This window comes from Delphinapterus leucas, chromosome 1 (genome assembly GCF_059928025.1).
Source record: "Delphinapterus leucas isolate spDelLeu-1000000601 "Yukka" chromosome 1, BTC_Dleu_Yukka2, whole genome shotgun sequence".
Lineage (NCBI taxonomy): Eukaryota > Metazoa > Chordata > Mammalia > Artiodactyla > Monodontidae > Delphinapterus > Delphinapterus leucas.
Window position 1 is genome coordinate 76352767 of NC_143129.1, and position 19713 is coordinate 76372479.

At 39.5% G+C, this 19713-nt stretch overlaps 1 protein-coding gene across 2 annotated transcripts in view; it reads left to right on the plus strand.

The window, feature by feature from the left end:
• Positions 1 to 996: 996 nt before the first annotated feature.
• Positions 997 to 19713, plus strand: part of FCRL3 (Fc receptor like 3) — a 46584-nt gene continuing 27867 nt past the window's right edge. For both annotated transcript variants that reach the window (XR_016393562.1, XM_022559346.2), the window contains exons 1-2: positions 997 to 1743; positions 19668 to 19688. Coding sequence is in view for 1 of the 2 variants with exons in the window: in XM_022559346.2 (XP_022415054.1) it covers positions 1713 to 1743; positions 19668 to 19688 (52 nt within the window). In the remaining variant the exon portion in view is untranslated. The remainder of the gene's footprint in view (positions 1744 to 19667; positions 19689 to 19713) is intronic.

The window sequence follows — 19713 nt, forward strand, 5'->3', positions numbered from 1 at the left end:
ACTTGATCAGAGGTTTCTGTTTCTAATACAAAGATGTCTTTGAATGGTCATAACTTTCTATCCTGGTAGTTAGATTGCTGAGAATGGTCTGTCTCTACGTCTCAAGCATGCATTCCCAACAGAGGTGATATCACCCTCAAAGCAGCAAAAATTGGTCCTTGTGGAGGTGAAAAAAAAAATCTTACTTTTTATGTATATATATACATACAGCATATCTGTGCTATTAATGTTTCATAGAGGAGGGGGGTGGATAGAAAAAAAAAATCTGAAAGGGCCCCTTAGGGAAGTGCTAATGAAATAAATGTCAAGAAACCCTGGTCCAGAGTTTTTCATAGTTTCTCAAAAAATACTTATTTAATGCCTCCCTGCAAGAGAAAATTGGTAGAGGTACAAGGGATACAACAATGGGTAAGCTAAACATGGGCCCTTGAATGATAGCTGAGGAGAAGACATAAAAACAAACAAGAAAATAGAGGAAATAATTACAAATAATGATAAAATGCTATGAAAAAAAAGCATACAGGGGCTTGAAACAGAAAATAATCAGGTGAGACCTCTTTGATTGCAAGGCCAGGGAAGGCCTCTCTGATAAAGGCTCTGGCTTTAAAAACAGAGGTTCTGTAGTATGGGCCTAACAGTTGTTCTTTCTTTCATAATGCAAGTGCCCGACTTAAACTTTGATTGCTGAGGCATCCACTTCAAAGAGCTACTTTGAATAAACACATTGCCAGCCACTAGATAAAAAGCAGCACCAAAGCCCACCCCACCGCCCTCCTTTGCCCCCCAGGCTCCTTTGTTTTAGAGATATTGGTTGATTTTGATAACTGACCATTTGGGCCTCTTGTTTTTTTCTCTTCCTGTGCTTTAACTTCTGGCTTTTATATTTTAAATTCACCAATAAAGAGTGAGCCCTCAAAACACTAAGCCCCACCCTCCACCCCAATAAAAGCTTTCCAGGACCTATGAGTAATAAACTTTTTTTTCCCAAAGTTTCTTCCTGTTTATTGCTGAGGGTCACAAGGGCCTGCCCAGGCACAGCACTGGTTATAGGCTGAGATGGGGCACAAAACAGTTTCCTACCTAATGCTTGTTCTTTTATCTCCTAATTTGCACAGATCTGGGAGGAATTTAGGGGCAGCTCCTTTTGTAGTTGGTGAATTTTAAAAAATTTTTCCTCCTCAACAACTTTGTGCCACTTTATGTAAAGTCAAAAGGCTTTTGTGTCTGCTTTGACCCTTTGACTTTTTGTGACTTACACCATAAAACATAGCAGGACACCACAGTCACCAGGTATGTCTATATTAGGAGCCTTATGCAGAACCAGATGTTGTATGAATTCAAGGTAATGGAAGGGTTTTTCCATTTGAAAAATGAAAAAAAGTTATTTGAATACTAGCAAATCTATAGTGTGGCATTTCAGAGAACCCAGCACAGCTTTGGAGACATTTCTCCAGAGAGAGTTGAGCTGCTAGAAGATAACTGTCAACGTCTAAAACTGCACAACTGCTGGGGTTGAAATACAAACAACATTTAGGAAGGTAGTTGTGTTAATTTTTCAGAACCCAAGGCAAGATATTATTTTTTTACTTCCCCTTTTCTAACTCTTGCAGATCTCATCTGAGTACCTCCCTTCTGTCCTCTTTCGTGGATGAGAAAGAAGCCTGGCTTGTGGTGAGAGAGACTTTCCCTGCCCTCAGCCAGGCCACATCCCCATGTTTCTGTGGCTGCTACTGCTGATCCTGGGTGAGTAGATGGGTTGGACTGGGACAGGGGTCTCAGCTCCTAATGTCATCCAGGGAAGACCAAGGAGCTTCTGTTTCTGCTTCCACTTGGGGTTCAGAGACAGATAGCAAGTGTCAAATGAAAGAAAAATGCACAACATAAAAGCTAAGAATTAAGTTTTATTAAGAAACTTACTGAGGACTATCGCCCAGAAGACAGCCTCTCAGATAGCTCTGAGGAACTGCTCCGAAGAGGTAAGGGAGGAGCCAGGATATATACAAACTTTTTGCTGGAAAAACATGTAGTCAAGCATCAAAAGATTAGTGCTAATCACAAAGAAGGGAAATCTCAACTTAATGATTTTAGTGCTTTTCTCTGTATGGGAAGATGTAAGAATCTGGGGTCATTTAAAAATTTCCCTTAGGGGCTTCCCTGGTGGCGCAGTGGTTGAGAGTCTGCCTGCCGATGCAGGGGACACGGGTTCGTGCCCCGGTCCAGGAAGTTCCCACATGCCGTGGAGCGGCTGGGCCCGTGAGCCATGGCGGCTGAGCCTGCGCGTCTGGAGCCTGTGCTCCGCAACGGGAGAGGCCACAACAGTGAGAGGCCTGCATACCACAAAAAATAAAAATTTCCCTTAGATATACATCTTAACTATTTAAGGACCAGTATATCCAAAACACAGAATGTTTCTTGTTTTTCTGTATCCTGAATTCCCCTTGGAGCTCCCTGTTTGTGGGCAACTGCAGTGGCTAATGGCTTGATCCTTATAGAACTGGAATGGCATGCAACATTTTTTTCTTTACAGTGCCCTTTGTTGGTCATAAATTCGACCAAGGTTTGGGAGGCATTTCATGACCTATTTGTCCCGTGGCGCTAAGAACACTTATTCCTAAGTAAGGCGAAGATCTCAGTGATAGGCCATTCATGTGCTATATCTGGATTAGGCCCTGTTAATAACCTAAAATTCTCTGGATCATCTGTCTTACTAGTCTATTATGATCCAGGAAATGTTTTTCTCTTGTTACTTCTTCCCATATCTAGAGTTGCACTATTACAATTATTCTGTATAGAGTTATATATGTGATCATTGCCTCAAGACTTTTAGCCATCATTAATTTTGTTGGAGGCCTGGTTACACATCAGGTAATTTAAGAAACAACAATATTACAAAATAGACAGAATATAAGTAATATAGCTCAGAGTGGAGCAGAGAGAGACAAAAAGCATAGTTTGAAAACAACAAAGAGAGAACAGATTAAAATAATGATGAGTATAACTAGTTGTAATCTGGATTGCAATAAGCTATAAAGTCCAGAGGGGAGCCAGCTGGAAAAGCCAAATTCTGGAGGGATCAGGTAGAGAGAAAAAGCTAAATATTTCATCTTTGTTTACAAAGGTATACTTTATCATTTTTTTGTAGGTCATAGTGTAAGAGGAAAGGTTTTCTGGAAAATAAATATTAAAAGTCAGTAATATTTCAGAAAAAAGTTATAAAATGCAAATTGTGTTTATTAGTTCATTCAGTCCCATGTAATTGATTCCTGCTGATCTGGACGAAGTCACCAGGTTTTCCATTAGAGTTTTGTAATTTCTTACCCAGTTCAGTGGTATGATCTACAAGTCATCAAAAACCTTATTTGTCAAAAAGTCCTTTCTGTGAATCTTGAAGATCTTGATTTTGTAAAAGCATAAAAAATGACTGTCTATAAAAGACAAAAAATTTTAAATGGCATGGTTAAATATCTGATTACAACATAACTGACAAAGAATATACAACATTCTGTGACATACAACATTTTAAGATAATAATTAGAATTATGACTAATAACACTATACCAGGACATATCGGATTTTTAGGAATTTCATATAATTTTTAGAAGCTCTATATTAATGACATATACCCATATAATATAGCCTAAGAAAGTTTATCACAACTTATTTGACAATATTTCCCATGTAATTTAACATACTCAACAACCCTAATTAGTTTAATATCTCTCTTTGGGATGTTTCAGTGGCCCTTTGAAGCATCACAAAGTTAGCTAGAAGTCAAGAGAATTCATTTGGAATTTGACTTGGGAAGTTTGTCAAAGATATCAAAAGGTTTTTAAAACACGTGGTCAAATAGGATCATAGGTCAGTGTAAAACAATACTTATTCACTCAACCAACGTGACATTAAAGATTTTAAAGGCAAATACAGAAAGCTACAACAAATTACTTAAAAGATAAAGAAACTTTACAATCTGTTATCAAAAGCAGATCAATATTCCAAGAAAACTTTGTTCTCTGACCTTGGAGAGAAAACCAAATTCTAGTTTTGTACCAGCTTACTTTTAATATTTAAACTTATTTACTCAATTAAATTTTATTTTAATTTTAGCCAGTCCTGACCATGCACAAAACTCTTTTCTCAGGGTTCCTTTCCCACAAACTTTCTGTAACTGTCTTTTTTACTTTCAGATTTAGTCCAGTGCTTTTTCTTCCTTTTTTTCTCTCCAGAACAAAATGACTCTCTTTTCCCATAACAAAATGTTCATTCTTTATGTCCTTTTCCTTTCATGCAAAGTTGTTACCCTTATTAGTTTTAATTATGTATATTAATTAGGATTCTTAATGTTTAAGTACTGTAATTTCTAGTAAAAGCTAAGAAGTAAGCAACGATGCACTGTCTTTTACATTGGCATTCTGTAGATTGGCAAACTTACAAATATTATTTATGATTTCTAAAAACATGTGCTTTTTATAGACTATTTTTTAGTGTGGCACCAAACATTTTTATTAATAGTCCGAAATATCTTTAGTTTCTCTGCAAAATGAAGCCTATATTCAGTAATTAATATTTCAGTATCTTATTTGGAAATGGTCTAGGTATTTAATAAATTTCCATCATTTAAATTCACTTACCAAAATTCTAAAGTTTCAAGTTACCAAAAATCTAGAGAAACTATTTTTAAGTAGATATACCATAAAACATAATTATTCTTCAAGGGTTCGCCTAAAAGCTCTTACCCATTTATATCTATTTAATTCATTTGTTCTGAACAATTATGTTTAGATTATCCATGAAAACTTTGAGACATGACACCAAGTCAGCCACCATCCCAAGCTATTTTTCTCACTGATAAATTTTATAATAGAGATAATATGACCTTATTTGACTTTTAGTAAAGCTAAGTGTAATAAAAGTAAGACATATCTGTATTAATTAAACCAACAAACTTGAACTTTAATACTGAATATTAATTTAATATTGAATATTTCCCAGATATGTGAACTTGAAATTCATTTGGGTTAGTTTCTACTACATTTAAAAATATTTAATTTGTAAATGCTACTTTTAAGTCAATTAGATAGAGCTCTTCTATAAATTTAATTTTGATAATACTATCTGAAGGTAATTATGTATCATATGTATAATGTACACACAGATGTATAAACAGACATAACTAGAGATCTCATAACTTCATTTTAAATCTGAGTCATGAATCAGGTATTACAATATAAACTTACTAATTTATAAATGACAGTTGGTGTAAGTTAAATTTATTTGCTCAGATAATTAAGGCTTTTTACTATTTGCAGAAAAGACTTTGAGATTTGTATCTGGCCTTGATAAATCCTTAAGGAGGCCGTTAATTCGATTTTGGGTGAGGGAGGCTTTCAAGTAGTTTGAGTTTGTTTGCTTTTGTTTTGTTTAGTTTTGTTTTGTTTTTACATCTGTATTGGAGTATAATTGCTTTACAATGGTGTGTTAGTCTCTGCTTTATAACAAAGTGAATCAGTTATACATATACATATGTTCCCATATCTCTTCCCTCTTGCGTCTCCCTCCCTCCCACCCTCCCTATCCCCCCCCTCTAGGTGGTCACAAAGCACCAAGATGATCTCCCTCTGCTATGTAGCTGCTTCTCACTAGCTATCTATTTTACGTTTGGTAGTGTATATATGTCCATGCCACTCTCTCACTTTGTCACAGCTTACCCTTCCCCCTCCCCATATCCTCAAGTCCAATCTCTAGTAGGTCTGTGTCTTTATTCCTGTCTTACCCCTAGGTTCTTCATGACATTTTTTTCCCTTAAATTCCATATATATGTGTTAGCATACGGTATTTGTCTTTCTCTCTCTGACTTACTTCACTCTGTATGACAGACTCTAGGTCCATCCACCTCATTACAAATAGCTCAATTTCGTTTCTTTTTATGGCTGAGTAATATTCCATTGTATATATGTGCCACATCTCCTTTATCCATTCATCCGATGATGGGCACTTAGGTTGTTTCCATCTCTGGGCTATTGTAAATAGAGCTGCAATGAACATTTTGGTACATGACTCTTTTTGAATTATGGTTTTCTCAGGGTATATGCCCAGTAGTGGGATTGCTGGGTCATATGGTAGTTCTAGTTGTAGTTTTTTAAGGAACCTCCATACTGTACTCCATAGTGGCTGTACCAATTCATATTCCCACCAGCAGTGCAAGAGTGTTCCCTTTCCCCACACCCTCTCCAGCATTTACTGTTTCTAGATTTTTTGATGATTGCCATTCTGACTGGTGTGAGATGATATCTCATTGCAGTTTTGATTTGCATTTCTCTAATGATTAATGATGTTGAGCATTCTTTCATGTGTTTGTTGGCATTCTGTATATCTTCTTTGGAGAAATGTCTATTTAGGTCTTCTGCCCATTTTTGGATTGGGTTGTTTGTTTTTTTGTTATTGAGCTACATGAGCTGCTTGTAAATTTTGGAGATTAATCCTTTGTCAGTTGCTTCATTTGCAAATATTTTCTCCCATTCTGAGGGTTGTCTTTTGGTCTTGTTTGTGGTTTCCTTTGCTGTGCAAAAGCTTTGAAGTTTCATTAGGTCCCATTTGTTTATTTTTGCTTTTATTTCCATTTCTTTAGGAGGTGGGTCAAAAAGCATCTTGCTGTGATTTATGTCATAGAGTGTTCTGCCTATGTTTTCCTCTAAGAGTTTGATAGTTTCTGGCCTTACATTTAGGTCTTTAATCCATTTTGAGCTTATTTTTGTGTATGGTGTTAAGGAGTGATCTAATCTCATACTTTTACATGTACCTGTCCAGTTTTCCCAGCACCACTTATTGAAGAGGCTGTCCTTTCTCCACTGTACATTCCTGTCTCCTTTATCAAAGATAAAGTGACCATATGTGTGTGGGTTTACCTCTGGGCTTTCTATCCTGTTCCATTGATCTATCTTTCTGTTTTTTTGCCAGTACCATACTGTCTTGATTACTGTGGCTTTGTAGTACAGTCTGAAGTTAGGGAGCCTGATTCCTCCAGCTCCGTTTTTCGTTCTCAAGATTGCTTTGGCTATTCAGGGTCTTTTGTGTTTCCATACAAATTGTGAAATTTTTTGTTCTAGTTCTGTGAAAAATGCCAGTGGTAGTTTGATAGGGATTGTATTGAATCTGGAGATTGCTTTGGGTAGTAGAGTCATTTTCACAATGTTGATTCTTCCCATCCAAGAACATGGTATATCTCTCCATCTATTTGTATCATCTTTAATTTCTTTCATCAGTGTCTTATAATTTTCTGCATACAGGTCTTTTGTCTCCTTAGGTAGGTTTATTCCTAGATATTTTATTCTTTTTGTTGCAATGGTAAATGGGAGTGTTTTCTTGATTTCACTTTCAGATTTTTCATCATTAGTGTATAGGAATGCCAGAGATTTCTGTGCATTAATTTTGTATCCTGCTACACTACCAAATTCATTGATTAGCTGTAGCAGTTTTCTGGTAGAATCCTTAGGATTCTCTATGTATAGTATCATGTCATCTGCAAACAGTGACAGTTTTACTTCTTTTCCGATTTGGATTCCTTTTATTTCCTTTTCTTCTCTGATTGCTGTGGCTAAAAATTCCAAAACTATGTTGAATAAGAGTGGTGCGAGTGGGCAACCTTGTCTTGTTCCTGATCTTAGTGGAAATGCTTTCAGTTTTTCACCATTGAGGACGATGTTGGCTGTGTGTATGTCATATATGGCCTTTATTGTGTCGAGGAAAGTTCCCTCTATGCCTACTTTCTGCAGGGTTTTTATCATAAATGGGTGTTGAATTTTGTCAAAAGCTTTCTAGCATCTACTGAGATGATCATATGGTTTTTCTCCTTCAATTTGTTAATATGGTGTATCACGTTGATAGATTTGCGTATATTGAAGAATCCTTGCATTCCTGGAATAAACCCCACTTGATCATGGTGTATGATCCTTTTAATGTGCTGTTGGATTCTGTTTGCTAGTATTTTGTTGAGGATTTTTGCATCTATGTTTATCAGTGATATTGGCCTGTAGTTTTCTTTCTTTGTGACATCCTTGTCTGGTTTTGGTATCAGGGTGATGGTGGCCTCGTAGAATGAGTTTGGGAGTTTTCCTCCCCCTGCTATTTTTTGTAGGAGTTTGAGAAGGATAGGTGTTAGCTCTTCTCTAAATGTTTGATAGAATTCGCCTGTGAAGCCATCTGGTCCTGGGCTTTTGTTTTTTGGAAGATTTTTTTTTTTTTTTTTTGTGGTATGTGGGCCTCACTGTTGTGGCCTCTCCCACTATGGAGCACAGGCTCCAGACGCGCAGGCTCAGCGGCCATGGCTCACGGGCCCAGCTGCTCCACGGCATGCGGGATCCTCCCGGACTGGGGCACAAACCTGCATCCCCTGCATCAGCAGGCGGACTCCCAACCACTGCATCACCAGGGAAGCCCTGTTGGAAGATTTTTAATCTCAATTTCAGTGCTTGTGATTGGTCTGTTCATATTTTCTATTTCCTCCTGATTCAGTCTTGGCAGGTTGTGCATTTCTAAGAATTTGTCCATTTCTATCAGGTTGTCCATTTTATTGGCATAGAGTTGCTATAGTAATCTCTCATGATCTTTTGTATTTCTGCAGTGTCAATTGTTACTTCTCCTTTTTCATTTCTAATTCTATTGATTTGAGTCTTCTCCCTTTTTTTCTTGATGAGTCTGGCTAATGGTTTATCAATTTTGTTTATCTTCTCAAAGAACCAGCTTTTAGTTTTATTGTTCTTTGTTATCATTTCCTTCATTTCTTTTTCATTTATTTCTGATCTGATTTTTATGATTTCTTTTCTTCTGCTAACTTTGGGGATATTTTGTCCTTCTTTCTCTAATTGCTTTAGGTGCAAGTGTAGGTTGTTTATTCTAGATGTTTCCTGTTTCTTAAGGTAGGATTGTATTGCTATAAAATTCCCTCTTAGAACTGCTTTTGCTGCATCTCATAGGTTTTTGGTCGTCGTGTCTCCATTGTCATTTGTTTCTAGGTTTTTTTTATTTCCTCTTTGATTTCTTCAGTGATCACTTCGTTATTAAGTAGTGTATTGTTTAGCCTCCATGTGTTTGTATTTTTTACAGATCTTTTCCTGTAATTGATATCTAGTCTCATAGTGTTGTGGTCGGAAAAGACACTTGATACAATTTCAATTTTCTTAAATTTACCAAGGCTTGATTTGTGACCCAAGATATGATGAGTCCTGGAGAATGTTCCATTAGCACTTGAGAAAAATATGTATTCTCTTGTTTTTGGATGGAATGTCCTATAAATATCAGTTAAGTCCATCTTGGATAATGTATAATTTAAAGCTTGTGTTTCCTTATTTATTTTCATTTTGGATGATCTGTTCATTGGTGAAAGTGGGGTGTTTAACCCTACTATGAATGTGTTACTGTCGATTTCCCCTTTTATGGCTGTTAGTATTTGCCTTATGTATTGAGGTGCTCCTATGTTGGGTGCATAAATATTTACAATTGTTATATCTTCTTCTTGGATCGATCCCTTGATCATTATGTAGTGTCCTCCTTTGTCTCTTCTAATAGTCTTTATTTTAAAGTCTATTTTGTCTGATATGAGAATTGCTACTCCAGCTTTCTTTTGGTTTCCATTTGTATGAAATATATTTTTCCATCCCCTTACTTTCAGTCTGTATGTATCTCTAGGTCTGAAGTGGGTCTCTTGTAGACAGCATATATATGGGTCTTGTTTTTGTATCCATTCAGCCAATCTGTGTCTTTTGGTGGGAGCCTTTAGTCCATTTACATTTAAGGTAATTATCAATATGTATGTCCCTATTCCCATTTTCTTAATTGTTTTGGGTTTGTTATTGTAGGTCTTTCCTTCTCTTGTGTTTCTTGCCTAGAAAAGTTCCTTTCTCATTTGTTGCAAAGCTGGTTTGGTGGTGCTGAACTCTCTCAGCTTTTGCTTGTCTGTAAAGGTTTTTATTTCTCCATCAAATCTGAATGAGATCTTTGCTGGGTAGAGTAATCTTGGTTGCAGGTTTTTCTCCTTCATCACTTTAAATATGTCCTGCCAGTCCCTTCTGACTTGCAGATTTTCTGCTGAAAGATCAGCTGTTAACCTTATGGGGATTCCCTTGTGTGTTATTTGTTGCTTTTCCCTTACTACTTTTAATATGTTTTCTTTGTATTTAATTTTTGACAGTTTGATTAATATGTGTCTTGGCATATTTCTCCTTGGATTTATCCTGTATGGGACTCTCTGTGCTTCCTGGATTTGATTAACTATTTCCTTTTCCATATTAGGGAACTTTCAACTGTAATCTCTTCAAATATTTTCTCAGTCCCTTTCTTTTTCTCCTCTTCTTCTGCAACCCCTATAATTCGAATGTTGGTGTGTTTAATATTGTCCCAGAGGTCTCTGAGACTGTCCTCAGTTCTTTTCATTCTTTATTCTGCTCTGCAGTAGTTATTTCCACTATTTTATCTTCCAGGTCACTTATCCGTTCTTCTGCCTCAGTTATTCTGCTATTGATTCCATCTAGAGTATTTTTAATTTCATTTATTGTGTTGTTCATCGTTGTTTGTTTGCTCTTTAGTTCTTCTAGGTCCTTGTTAAATGTTTCTTGCATTTTGTCCATTCTATTTCCAAGATTTTGGATCATCTTTACTAACATTATTCTGAATTCTTTTTCAGGTAGACTGCCTATTTCCTCTTCATTTGTTAGGTCTGGTGGGTTTTATCTTGCTCCTTCATCTGCTGTGTGTTTTTCTGTCTTCTCATTTTGCTTATCTTACTGTGTTTGGGGTCTCCTTTTTGTAGGCCACAGGTTTGTAGTTCCCGTTTTTTTTGGTGTCTGTCCCCAGTGGCTAAGGTTGGTTCAGTGGGTTGTGTAAGCTTCCTCATGGAGGGGACTAATGCCTGTGTTCTTGTGGATGAGGTTGGATCTTGTCTTTCTGGTGGGCAGGTCCACATCTGGTGGTGTGTTTTGGGGTGTCTGTGGACTTATTATGATTTTAGGCAGTCTCTCTGCTAATGGGTGAGGTTGTGTTCCTGTTTTGCTAGTTGTTTGGCATAGGGTGTCCAGCATTGTAGCTTGCTGGTTGTTGAGTGAAGCTGGGTGCTGGTGTTGAGATGGAGATCTCTGGGAGATTTTTGCTGTTTGGTATTTTGTGGATCTTGGAGGTCTCTTGTGGACTAGTGTCCTGAAGTTGGCTCTCCCACCTCTGAGGCACAGCACTGACTCCTGGCTGCAGCACCAAGAGACTTTCATCCACACAGCTCAGAATAAAAGGGAGAAAAAGTAGAAAGAAAGAAAGAAAGAAAGAAAGAAAGAAAGAAAGAAAGAAAGAAAGAAAGAAAGAAAGAAAGAAAGAAAGAAAGAAAGGAAGGAAGGAAGGAAGGAAGAATGGAAAAGAAAAAAAAGAAAGAAAGGAGGAAGGGAGGGAAGGAGGAAAGAAGGAATTAGGGAAGGAGGGGATGAAGGAAAGAAGAAGATAAAATAAAATAAAGTAAGATAAAATAAAGTTATTAAAATAAAAAATAATTATTAAGAAAAAAATTTTCTTTTTTAAAAACAAGAAGAAGAAAAAAAAACGGACGGATAGAACCTTAGGACAAATGGTGGAAGCAAAGCTATACAGACAAAATCTCACACAGAAGCATACGCACACACACTCACAAAAATACGAAAAGGGGAAAAAATAATAAATTTTGCTCTCAAAGTCCACCTCCTCAATTTGAGATGATTCGTTGTCTATTCATGTATTCCACAGATGCAGGGTACATCAAGTTGATTGTGGAGCTTTAATCCGCTGCTTCTGAGGCTGCTGGGAGAGATTTCCCTTTCTCTTCTTTGTTCTCACAGCTCCCAGGGGCTCAGCTTTGGATTTGGCCCCGCCTCTGCGTGTAGGTCGCTGGAGGGCGTCTGTTTTTCGCTCAGACAGGACGGGGTTAAAGGAGCCACTGATTCGGGGGCTCTGGCTCACTCAGGCCGGGGGAAGGGAGGGGCACGGAGTGCGGGGCGAGCCTGCGGCGTCAGAGGCTGGCATGACGTTGCACCAGCCTGAGGCGCGCCGTGTGTTCTCCCGGGGAAGTTGTCCCTGGATCACGGGACCCTGGCAGTGGCGAGCTGCACAGGCTCCCCAGAAGGGGGGTGTGGATAGTGACCTGTGCTCGCACACAGCCTTCTTGGTGGCGGCAGCAGCAGCCTTAGCGTCTCATGCCCGTCTCTGGGTTCCGCGCTGTTAGCCGCGGCTCGCACCCGTCTCTGGAGCTCCTTTAAGCAGCGCCCTTAATCCCCTCTCCTCACGCACCAGGAAACAAAGAGGGAAGGAAAAGTTTCTTGCCTCTTCGGCAGGTCCAGACTTTTCCCCAGACTCCCTCCCGGCTAGCCGTGGTGCACTAACCCCCTGCAGGCTGTGTGCACACCGCCAACCCCAGTCCTCTCCCTGCGCTTCGACCAAAGCCCGAGCCTCAGCTCACAGCCCCGCCCGCCCCGGCGGGTGAGCAGACAAGCCTCTCGGGCTGATGAGTGCTGGTCGGCACCGATCCTCTGTGTGGGAATCACCGCTTTGCCCTTCTCACCCCTGTTGCTGCGCTCTCCTCCGCGGCTCCGAAGCTTTCCCTCTCCGTCACCCGCGGTCTCCGTCCGCGAAGGGGCTTCCTAGCGTGTGGAAACCTTTCCTCCCTCACAGCTCCCTCCCACTGGCGCAGGTCCCGTCCCTATCCTTTTGTCTCTGTTTATTCTTTTTTCTTTTGCCCTCCCCAGGTACGTGGGGACTTTCTTGCCTTTTGGGAGGTCTGAGGTCTTCTGCCAGCGTTCAGTAGGTGTTCTGTAGGGGTTGTTCCACATGTAGATGTATTTCTGGTGTATCTGTGGGGAGGAAGGTGATCTCTGCGTCTTACTCTTCCGCCATCTTCCCCTCGTTCCTTGTTTAGTTTTTATTTATTTATTTATTTTTTAGATAGGTAAGAAGTGGATTTATTTATTTACTTTTAATATTTTTGATTAATTTTTATTGGAGTATAGTTGCTTTACAATGTTGTGTTAGTTTCTATTGTACAGCAAAGTGAATCAGCTATACACATACATATATCCCCTCTTTTTTGGATTTCCTTTCCATTTAGGTCACCACAGTGCATTAAGTAGAGTCCCTGTTCTATACAGTATGTTCTCATTAGTTGTCTATTTTATACATAGCGTCAGTAGTGTATATGTGTCAATCCCAATCTCCCAATTCCTCCCACCCCCACCCCTTTCCCCCTTGGTATCCATACATTTGTTCTCTACGTCTCTCTGCTTTGCAAATAAGATGATCTATACAATTTTTCTAGATCCCACATATATGCATTAATATACGGTATTTGTTTTTCTCTTTTTCACTTACTTCACTGTGTATGACACTCTCTAGGTCCATCCACGTGTCTACAAATGACCCAGTTTCATTCCTTTTTATGGCTGAGTTTATTTAGAGAGATACACTTTCCATAGGCAGAATGCTATTTGCTTCTCAAAAGGCAAGACGGCCCTGGGAGAAACACACACCACAGACAGAATGTGGGCCATCTCAGAAGGCAAGAGCACCAACAGTTTGAGTTTTATTGATAAAAGGCCTCTTTTTTCCTTTTTTCCCTCTTCAGCTTCAGGTTCAACCTGATTGAGCTAATTAGGCTCAGTCTCAGGTCACTGTGGGCTGTATTTACATTTCTGATTTGTAGATTGGCAAGACAAAGACAGTTGCTTTTAATTCGCCAAAGAACTGGTCTGCTGCCTAAATGATATTAAAAGATTGATTTGCCCAATTACATTTTCTTTCATTTGCTTTTTTAATATCAGCAAGAAGATTTTCCGCTAAACTGGAAATCAAGAGTTCTATGTTCTAGAACTTTGGGATTCAATTTATCATGCCTTCAAAAATTTATGCACAAGGTATTCTACAAAGACCCTCTTTGTGCATGCACAAATTAAACAGAGCAATTTACCCTAGGGGCAAAAAATATTTATTATTGCTTTTATTAGTCCCTGAATGTTGGGGCCCCGTTTTTACTTTATGCTGTGTGCGCACAGGTAACTATATTGGTTTCTTTCTTTTTTTAAAAAATCAACTTTTAATTAAATTAATTATTTATTTTGGTTGCACTGAGTCTTAGTTGCAGCTCTCCAGGTCCTTAGTTGTGGCATGCAAACTCTTAGTTGCAGCATGCATGTGGGATCTAGTTCCCTGACCAGGGATAGAACCCATTTCCCCTGCATTGGAAGGCGGATTCTTAACCACTGTGCCACCTGGGAAGTCCCTATTGGTTTCTTTTAGTATGTTTAATTAATACTGCCTAAGGGGCAGATTTATATGCCCTGTCTTATAATACCAGTCAGGGGAAGCATTCCTCATAGAGATGTAATGTCTATCCCACAGTACAATTAGACAAAAGAGATGTAACTATCTTATATAAATGCCATTCAAATACATCAGTTTTTATAAGATTTTATTTCAAATTTATAACTATTGTACCTTTAACTTAAGCCTCCATTAGGACCCCATCAACAAGTCTTGGTCTTACAAGGAGTCCAGAAACTTTCCTTTTTATCCCCTGGCCATTTTATCCATTTTTGTATAAAAAGCTTTGGGGTTCCCAGTGAGGGGTCAAACCAAGGGACACAGGCCCTTTTGTTAATCTTAACTTCATTAATTGATCTCACTGTTGTCCCAAGCAAATGCTAGTCAGGTATCTCAGTGTAATTTTCTTCCAGCCTTTAAATTTTGTTTCAAAATAGGGGTTAATAGAGTGCACTTTAATGTTGGGGGGACTAATTGGGGGGTCCCTTTGGTCTATCCAACCCCAGGTAGTCAAAACTTTTGTTTTAATCCTATCAAAATCCATTTTATTTATCCCATTTCCTAATAATCATCTAAAGATTTCCATTCTGTTGGGATAAGTCCCTTTAAAATTTTCACTTCGTTGGGAAGAAGTCTCTTGACTTTCCCCTCAGTTTCTTCTTATTCTCCTGTTAATCAACCTAATTAACATTAATTAAGCTAATGTTTTTATTAGCATCTGCAAGAACCATTGAAGGGAAGCTGAGACCACAAATAAGGCTTCCTAAAACATTTTTATTTGTTAGTTTTAAACTAAGAGAGGTTTTTTTTGTTTTGTATTTTTGTTTTTGTTTTTTTTTGCAGTACGCGGGCCTCTCACTGTTGTGGCCTCTCCCGTTGCGGAGCACAGGCTCTGGGCGCGCAGGCTCAGCGGCCATGGCTCACGGGCCCAGCCGCTCTGCGGCATGTGGGATCTTCCCGGACCGGGGCACGAACCCCTGTCCCCTGCATCGGCAGGTGGACTCGCAACCACTGCGCCACCAGGGAAGCCCTTAAACTAAGGGAGTTTTTAAGGTTACCTGTTTTACTTATGTATGTATATATATATATTTTGCATCTACCTTTTAATTTGGTATTTTCATAGGCACCAATAAAACAGCTGTTTAAAATGAGAGCTCTCTAAAAATTTAGCAATTTAGAAGTTTCTCCAATTTAAAGAATCCAATGTCTGGCCATTGATGAATAGTATCTTAATAGCAACTCGAACCAGTAAGACGCAAGAGGCAACCCCACAAGAGAGCGCAAAGAATGCAGCCTTCTTAAAATACAGAAAGTTTACTCCCCATAATAGTCTAAGAAACTAAAGGTCTTTTTTGTGCAGGTACACAAAACAAAGGTTGAGATGACAAGGCCCCTTATGGGCTGGGACTCCTTATAACAAATTTTCCTGAGAGCTGGCATAGCCAGACAAGATGACTGCTTGGAATCCCAATCTATTCAGCTGGCTGCCAAATGTACACCATATGTGTACCTTCCGGATGGCAAAGACCAAGCTCTCGAAACACGGAATAAAATGCCTAAGAAGATCAGATATAACATTTACATCTCAAAAGCACAGGGAGAGAAATGCAAGTTCCTCCTAGAAGGGCTTTTGTTCCTTTAAGGTCAAAATTTTGAAAAGATGTTTTATCAAGCTGGCTTTCTTCTAATCATTTTTAGAATGTCAAAAGAACCCTATCTTGGCCATTTTAGGGCAAGATTTCCTTTAATTCCCAATTAAACAAGTATTCAATATTTGTAAGTATAAATTCCATATGTACATAAACATGGCTGGAGTGTTAGTTGGAGGCTGGCTTTCTGATGCCCTTCATTTTACCCAGCCCAGAGGCTCAGTGTCTTTCAACTGAATAAATCCTTGTATCTTTTAACCAGGCTCCCCCAGTATCTTTAAACCGGGGTGGAGGTGATTTTGGAGAGGCAAAAGTGAGTGGTGGCATGAAGCGAGATCTTAATTCCCTGCCCAGGAATTGAACCCGGGTAGCCTGGATGAAAACCAGGAATCATAGCCACCACACCCCATGGCTCTTGCCCCCAGTGAAAAATGCATTTCTCATGGAGGTAAAAACTGTAAAAACAGGTACAAAGTTTATTATTAGAGACATAGCACAAGAGGGAGACAACACAGAGAAACAGTTTGTTTAGCAAGGCAGAGATGCACGCCCCGAGAGAAAAGGTGTGGGCATCCTCCCTAAGGAGAAGATAAAGAGGCAGTTAAGTCGTTTATATACGGCAGTTCTTCCGGGTCTTTGTTTACCTTTGGCCAATTATCTGGCTTCTTTTTCCACACCTGACATGCCCTAGGACCCTCCCCAACATGTGTGTGCAACTTTTTTCCAAGTTGAATTTCAGCCCAAAGGCCTATGGGGTGGCCTTAGCATCACATATTATGGGGTGGTGAGCCCTCCTTTTTGACCCTAAAGGAGACTTTCTGCCCATGTGCAATGTGTCCCTTGCCCCAAGAAGGGGAAATGTGTGACCTCTTGACCCTTTACTCAAACAAGGTTTAGCCCCTCTCTGTTCCAGCCATGACTGTTATCTTAAGGTGGCCCCGAGCAAGGGCAGCCGGGGAGGGGGACACAGGATGCTGGAACCCAGCAGATCCTCTCCTGTTATTCAGCTGTACACACCCTACATGCATACACGTACACACACAAACACACTTGCACACATGTACACATGAACAGAACTGAACACAGAGTGGAGACTCCCAGCCCGGGCGGCGTGTGGTTGGGCTTGTCAGATCACCCCTCAGCTTTTGAAGGTGTCCAAAGGAGATGAAGCCTGGCTATTTACACTGTCTCTGTCATTGCTTCCATTTCGGAGAGCAAACAGGAGACTGATTTTCAATGTCTAACCTGGAGGCCATCTATCTCCTGTCCTAGGAAATGCAAACGGAAGTCTAGCTGTAAGTGTCCAGCCCGAAGCCCATGTTTTCCTGCCTCATGAAATGTAAATGGGAGGCCAGTTGTAAATGTTTAACCTGGGGCCCATCTATCTCCTGCCTCAGGGGGAGGGGGGGACAAATCCCTATTATATACCACAAAATAGAACTAACTCAGGATCATCAACCAATAATTGGGAGATCCTACAAACAATAAATGCTGGAGAGGGTGTGGAGAAAAGGGAACCCTCTTGCACTGTTGGTGGGAATGTAAATTGATACAGCCACTATGGAGAACAGTATGGAGGTTCCTTAAAAAACTACAACTAGAACTACCATATGACCCAGCAATCCCACTACTGGGCATATACCCTGAGAAAACCATAATTCAAAAAGAGTCATGTACCAAAAATGTTCATTGCAGCTCTATTTACAATAGCCAGGGCATGGAAGCAACCTAAGTGCCCATCAACAGATGAATGGATAAAGAAGATGTGGCACATATATACAATGGCATATTACTCAGCCATAAAAAGGAACAAAACTGAGTTATTTGTAGTGAGGTGGATGGACCTAGAGACTGTCATACAGAGTGACGTAAGTCAGAAAGAGAAAAACAAATACTGTATGCTAACACATATATATGGAATCTAAAAAAAAAAAGAAAAAAAATAGTCAGAAGAACTTAGGGGCAAGACAGGAATAAAGATGCAGACCTACTAGAGAATGGACTTGAGGATACGGGGAGGGGGAAGGGTAAGCTGGGACAAAGTGAGAGAGTGGCATGGACATATATACACTAGCAAACGTAAAATAGATAGCTAGTGGGAAGCAGCCGCATAGCACAGGGAGATCAGCTCAGTGCTTTGTGACCACCTAGAGGGGTGGGATAAGGAGGGTGGGAGGGAGACGCAAGAGGGAAGAGATATGGGGACATATGGATATGTATAACTGATTCACTTTGTTATAAAGCAGAAACTAACACACCACTGTAAAGCAATTATACCCTAATAAAGATGTTTAAAAAAAAGAATATATGAAACATTATGCTGGGACTCTATAAAGCCATGGACATTATATCATGATTATATGTTTAAGTAGCTGAAAGTCATTTGTAGTCTTAATATGCATGGATGATATAATAAAGGACATGATGAACATGGGCCTTAAACCAAAATAATAATAATAATAATTGTGAGATCCGAGAACCAGGAGAGACTCACCCAAATTTCTCTAAACTCATGGAAGAGGCAAATGGGCACAAGAGGCTCTTGCTGGTACCAAGGCTCCTGATCCTCAGGCAAAGGAGTGAAGTCTGCTCTGGGTCCCTTTGTGGTCACCAAAACTATTGACTGAAAGAAAACTGCACAATGTGAAATCTGAGTTAAGTTTTATTTGGGGAAATTATTGAAGACTATAGCCCAGAAGACAGCCTCTCAGATAGCTCTGAGGAACTGCTCTGAAGAGGTAAGGGAGGAGCCAGGATATATATAAACTTTTTGCTGGTAAAACATGTAGTCAAGCATCAAAAGATTACTGCTAATCACAAAGAAGAGAAATCTCACCGATTTTAGTGCTTTTCTCTGTATGGGAAGATGCAAGAATCTGGGGTCATTTGAAACTTTCCCTTAGATATGCATCTTAACTGTCTAAGGGCCAATATATCCAAAGCCCAGAATGTTTCCTGTCTTTCTTCATCCTGAATTCCTCAGAGTACACTGTCTGTCGGCAACTACGATGGCTAATAGCTTGATCACTGTAGAACTGGAATGGCAGGCAACACTTTTTTCTTTACACAAGAGATGAAGAATGAGCAGAGCTGGGTCCCAGGAAAACCAAAGCCAACAGAGCAAACCAAGTATATTACCCTTGATTCTTCAACCATTTCTTTTTCATCTCATCGGAAGCTTGGATGTTTCTTTCCACCAAACCCCTTCTAAATCCCTCACATAAACAATTATTTTCAAAATTCAGTTGAGTAAGGGAAGATCTACTGAGAAATATGACCCCGCTTCCTGAGACTTTAAGCCAGCATTTAGCCAGAGATTGAAAATGTAGGAGGAAGAGTACCCAAGTAATGAGGGGAGGAGAAACCATTTCTCCAAGGCCTTTTCTGTCTCTACATGGCTGAGTTCAGGCTAGGGAAGACAGGGGGGAATGAACTATGAAGCTGCTAAGTATTAAATAGCAAAGAGAAGAGTCAGGATTGTGGGTACAAGTCATTCATGTTTATACAATAAATTATAGGCTATTCTTTTTTGTTTCTTTGTTTGGGGACTATGGGTATCATAGAATAGGGGCAAAGAAATGGGAAGGAAAAACCGAAGAAGTGGTTGTGGCTGGGTTGTTGGAACACTTCTCAAATTGTGTAAGTGAAAAGGTTTGAAAAACATTGCTCTGTGCTAACCTTTACATCTTGGCTCCCTCACAGCTCCTGGAAGAGATCAATCAGGTCAGTTTTCCCTTTTCTCTGTTCC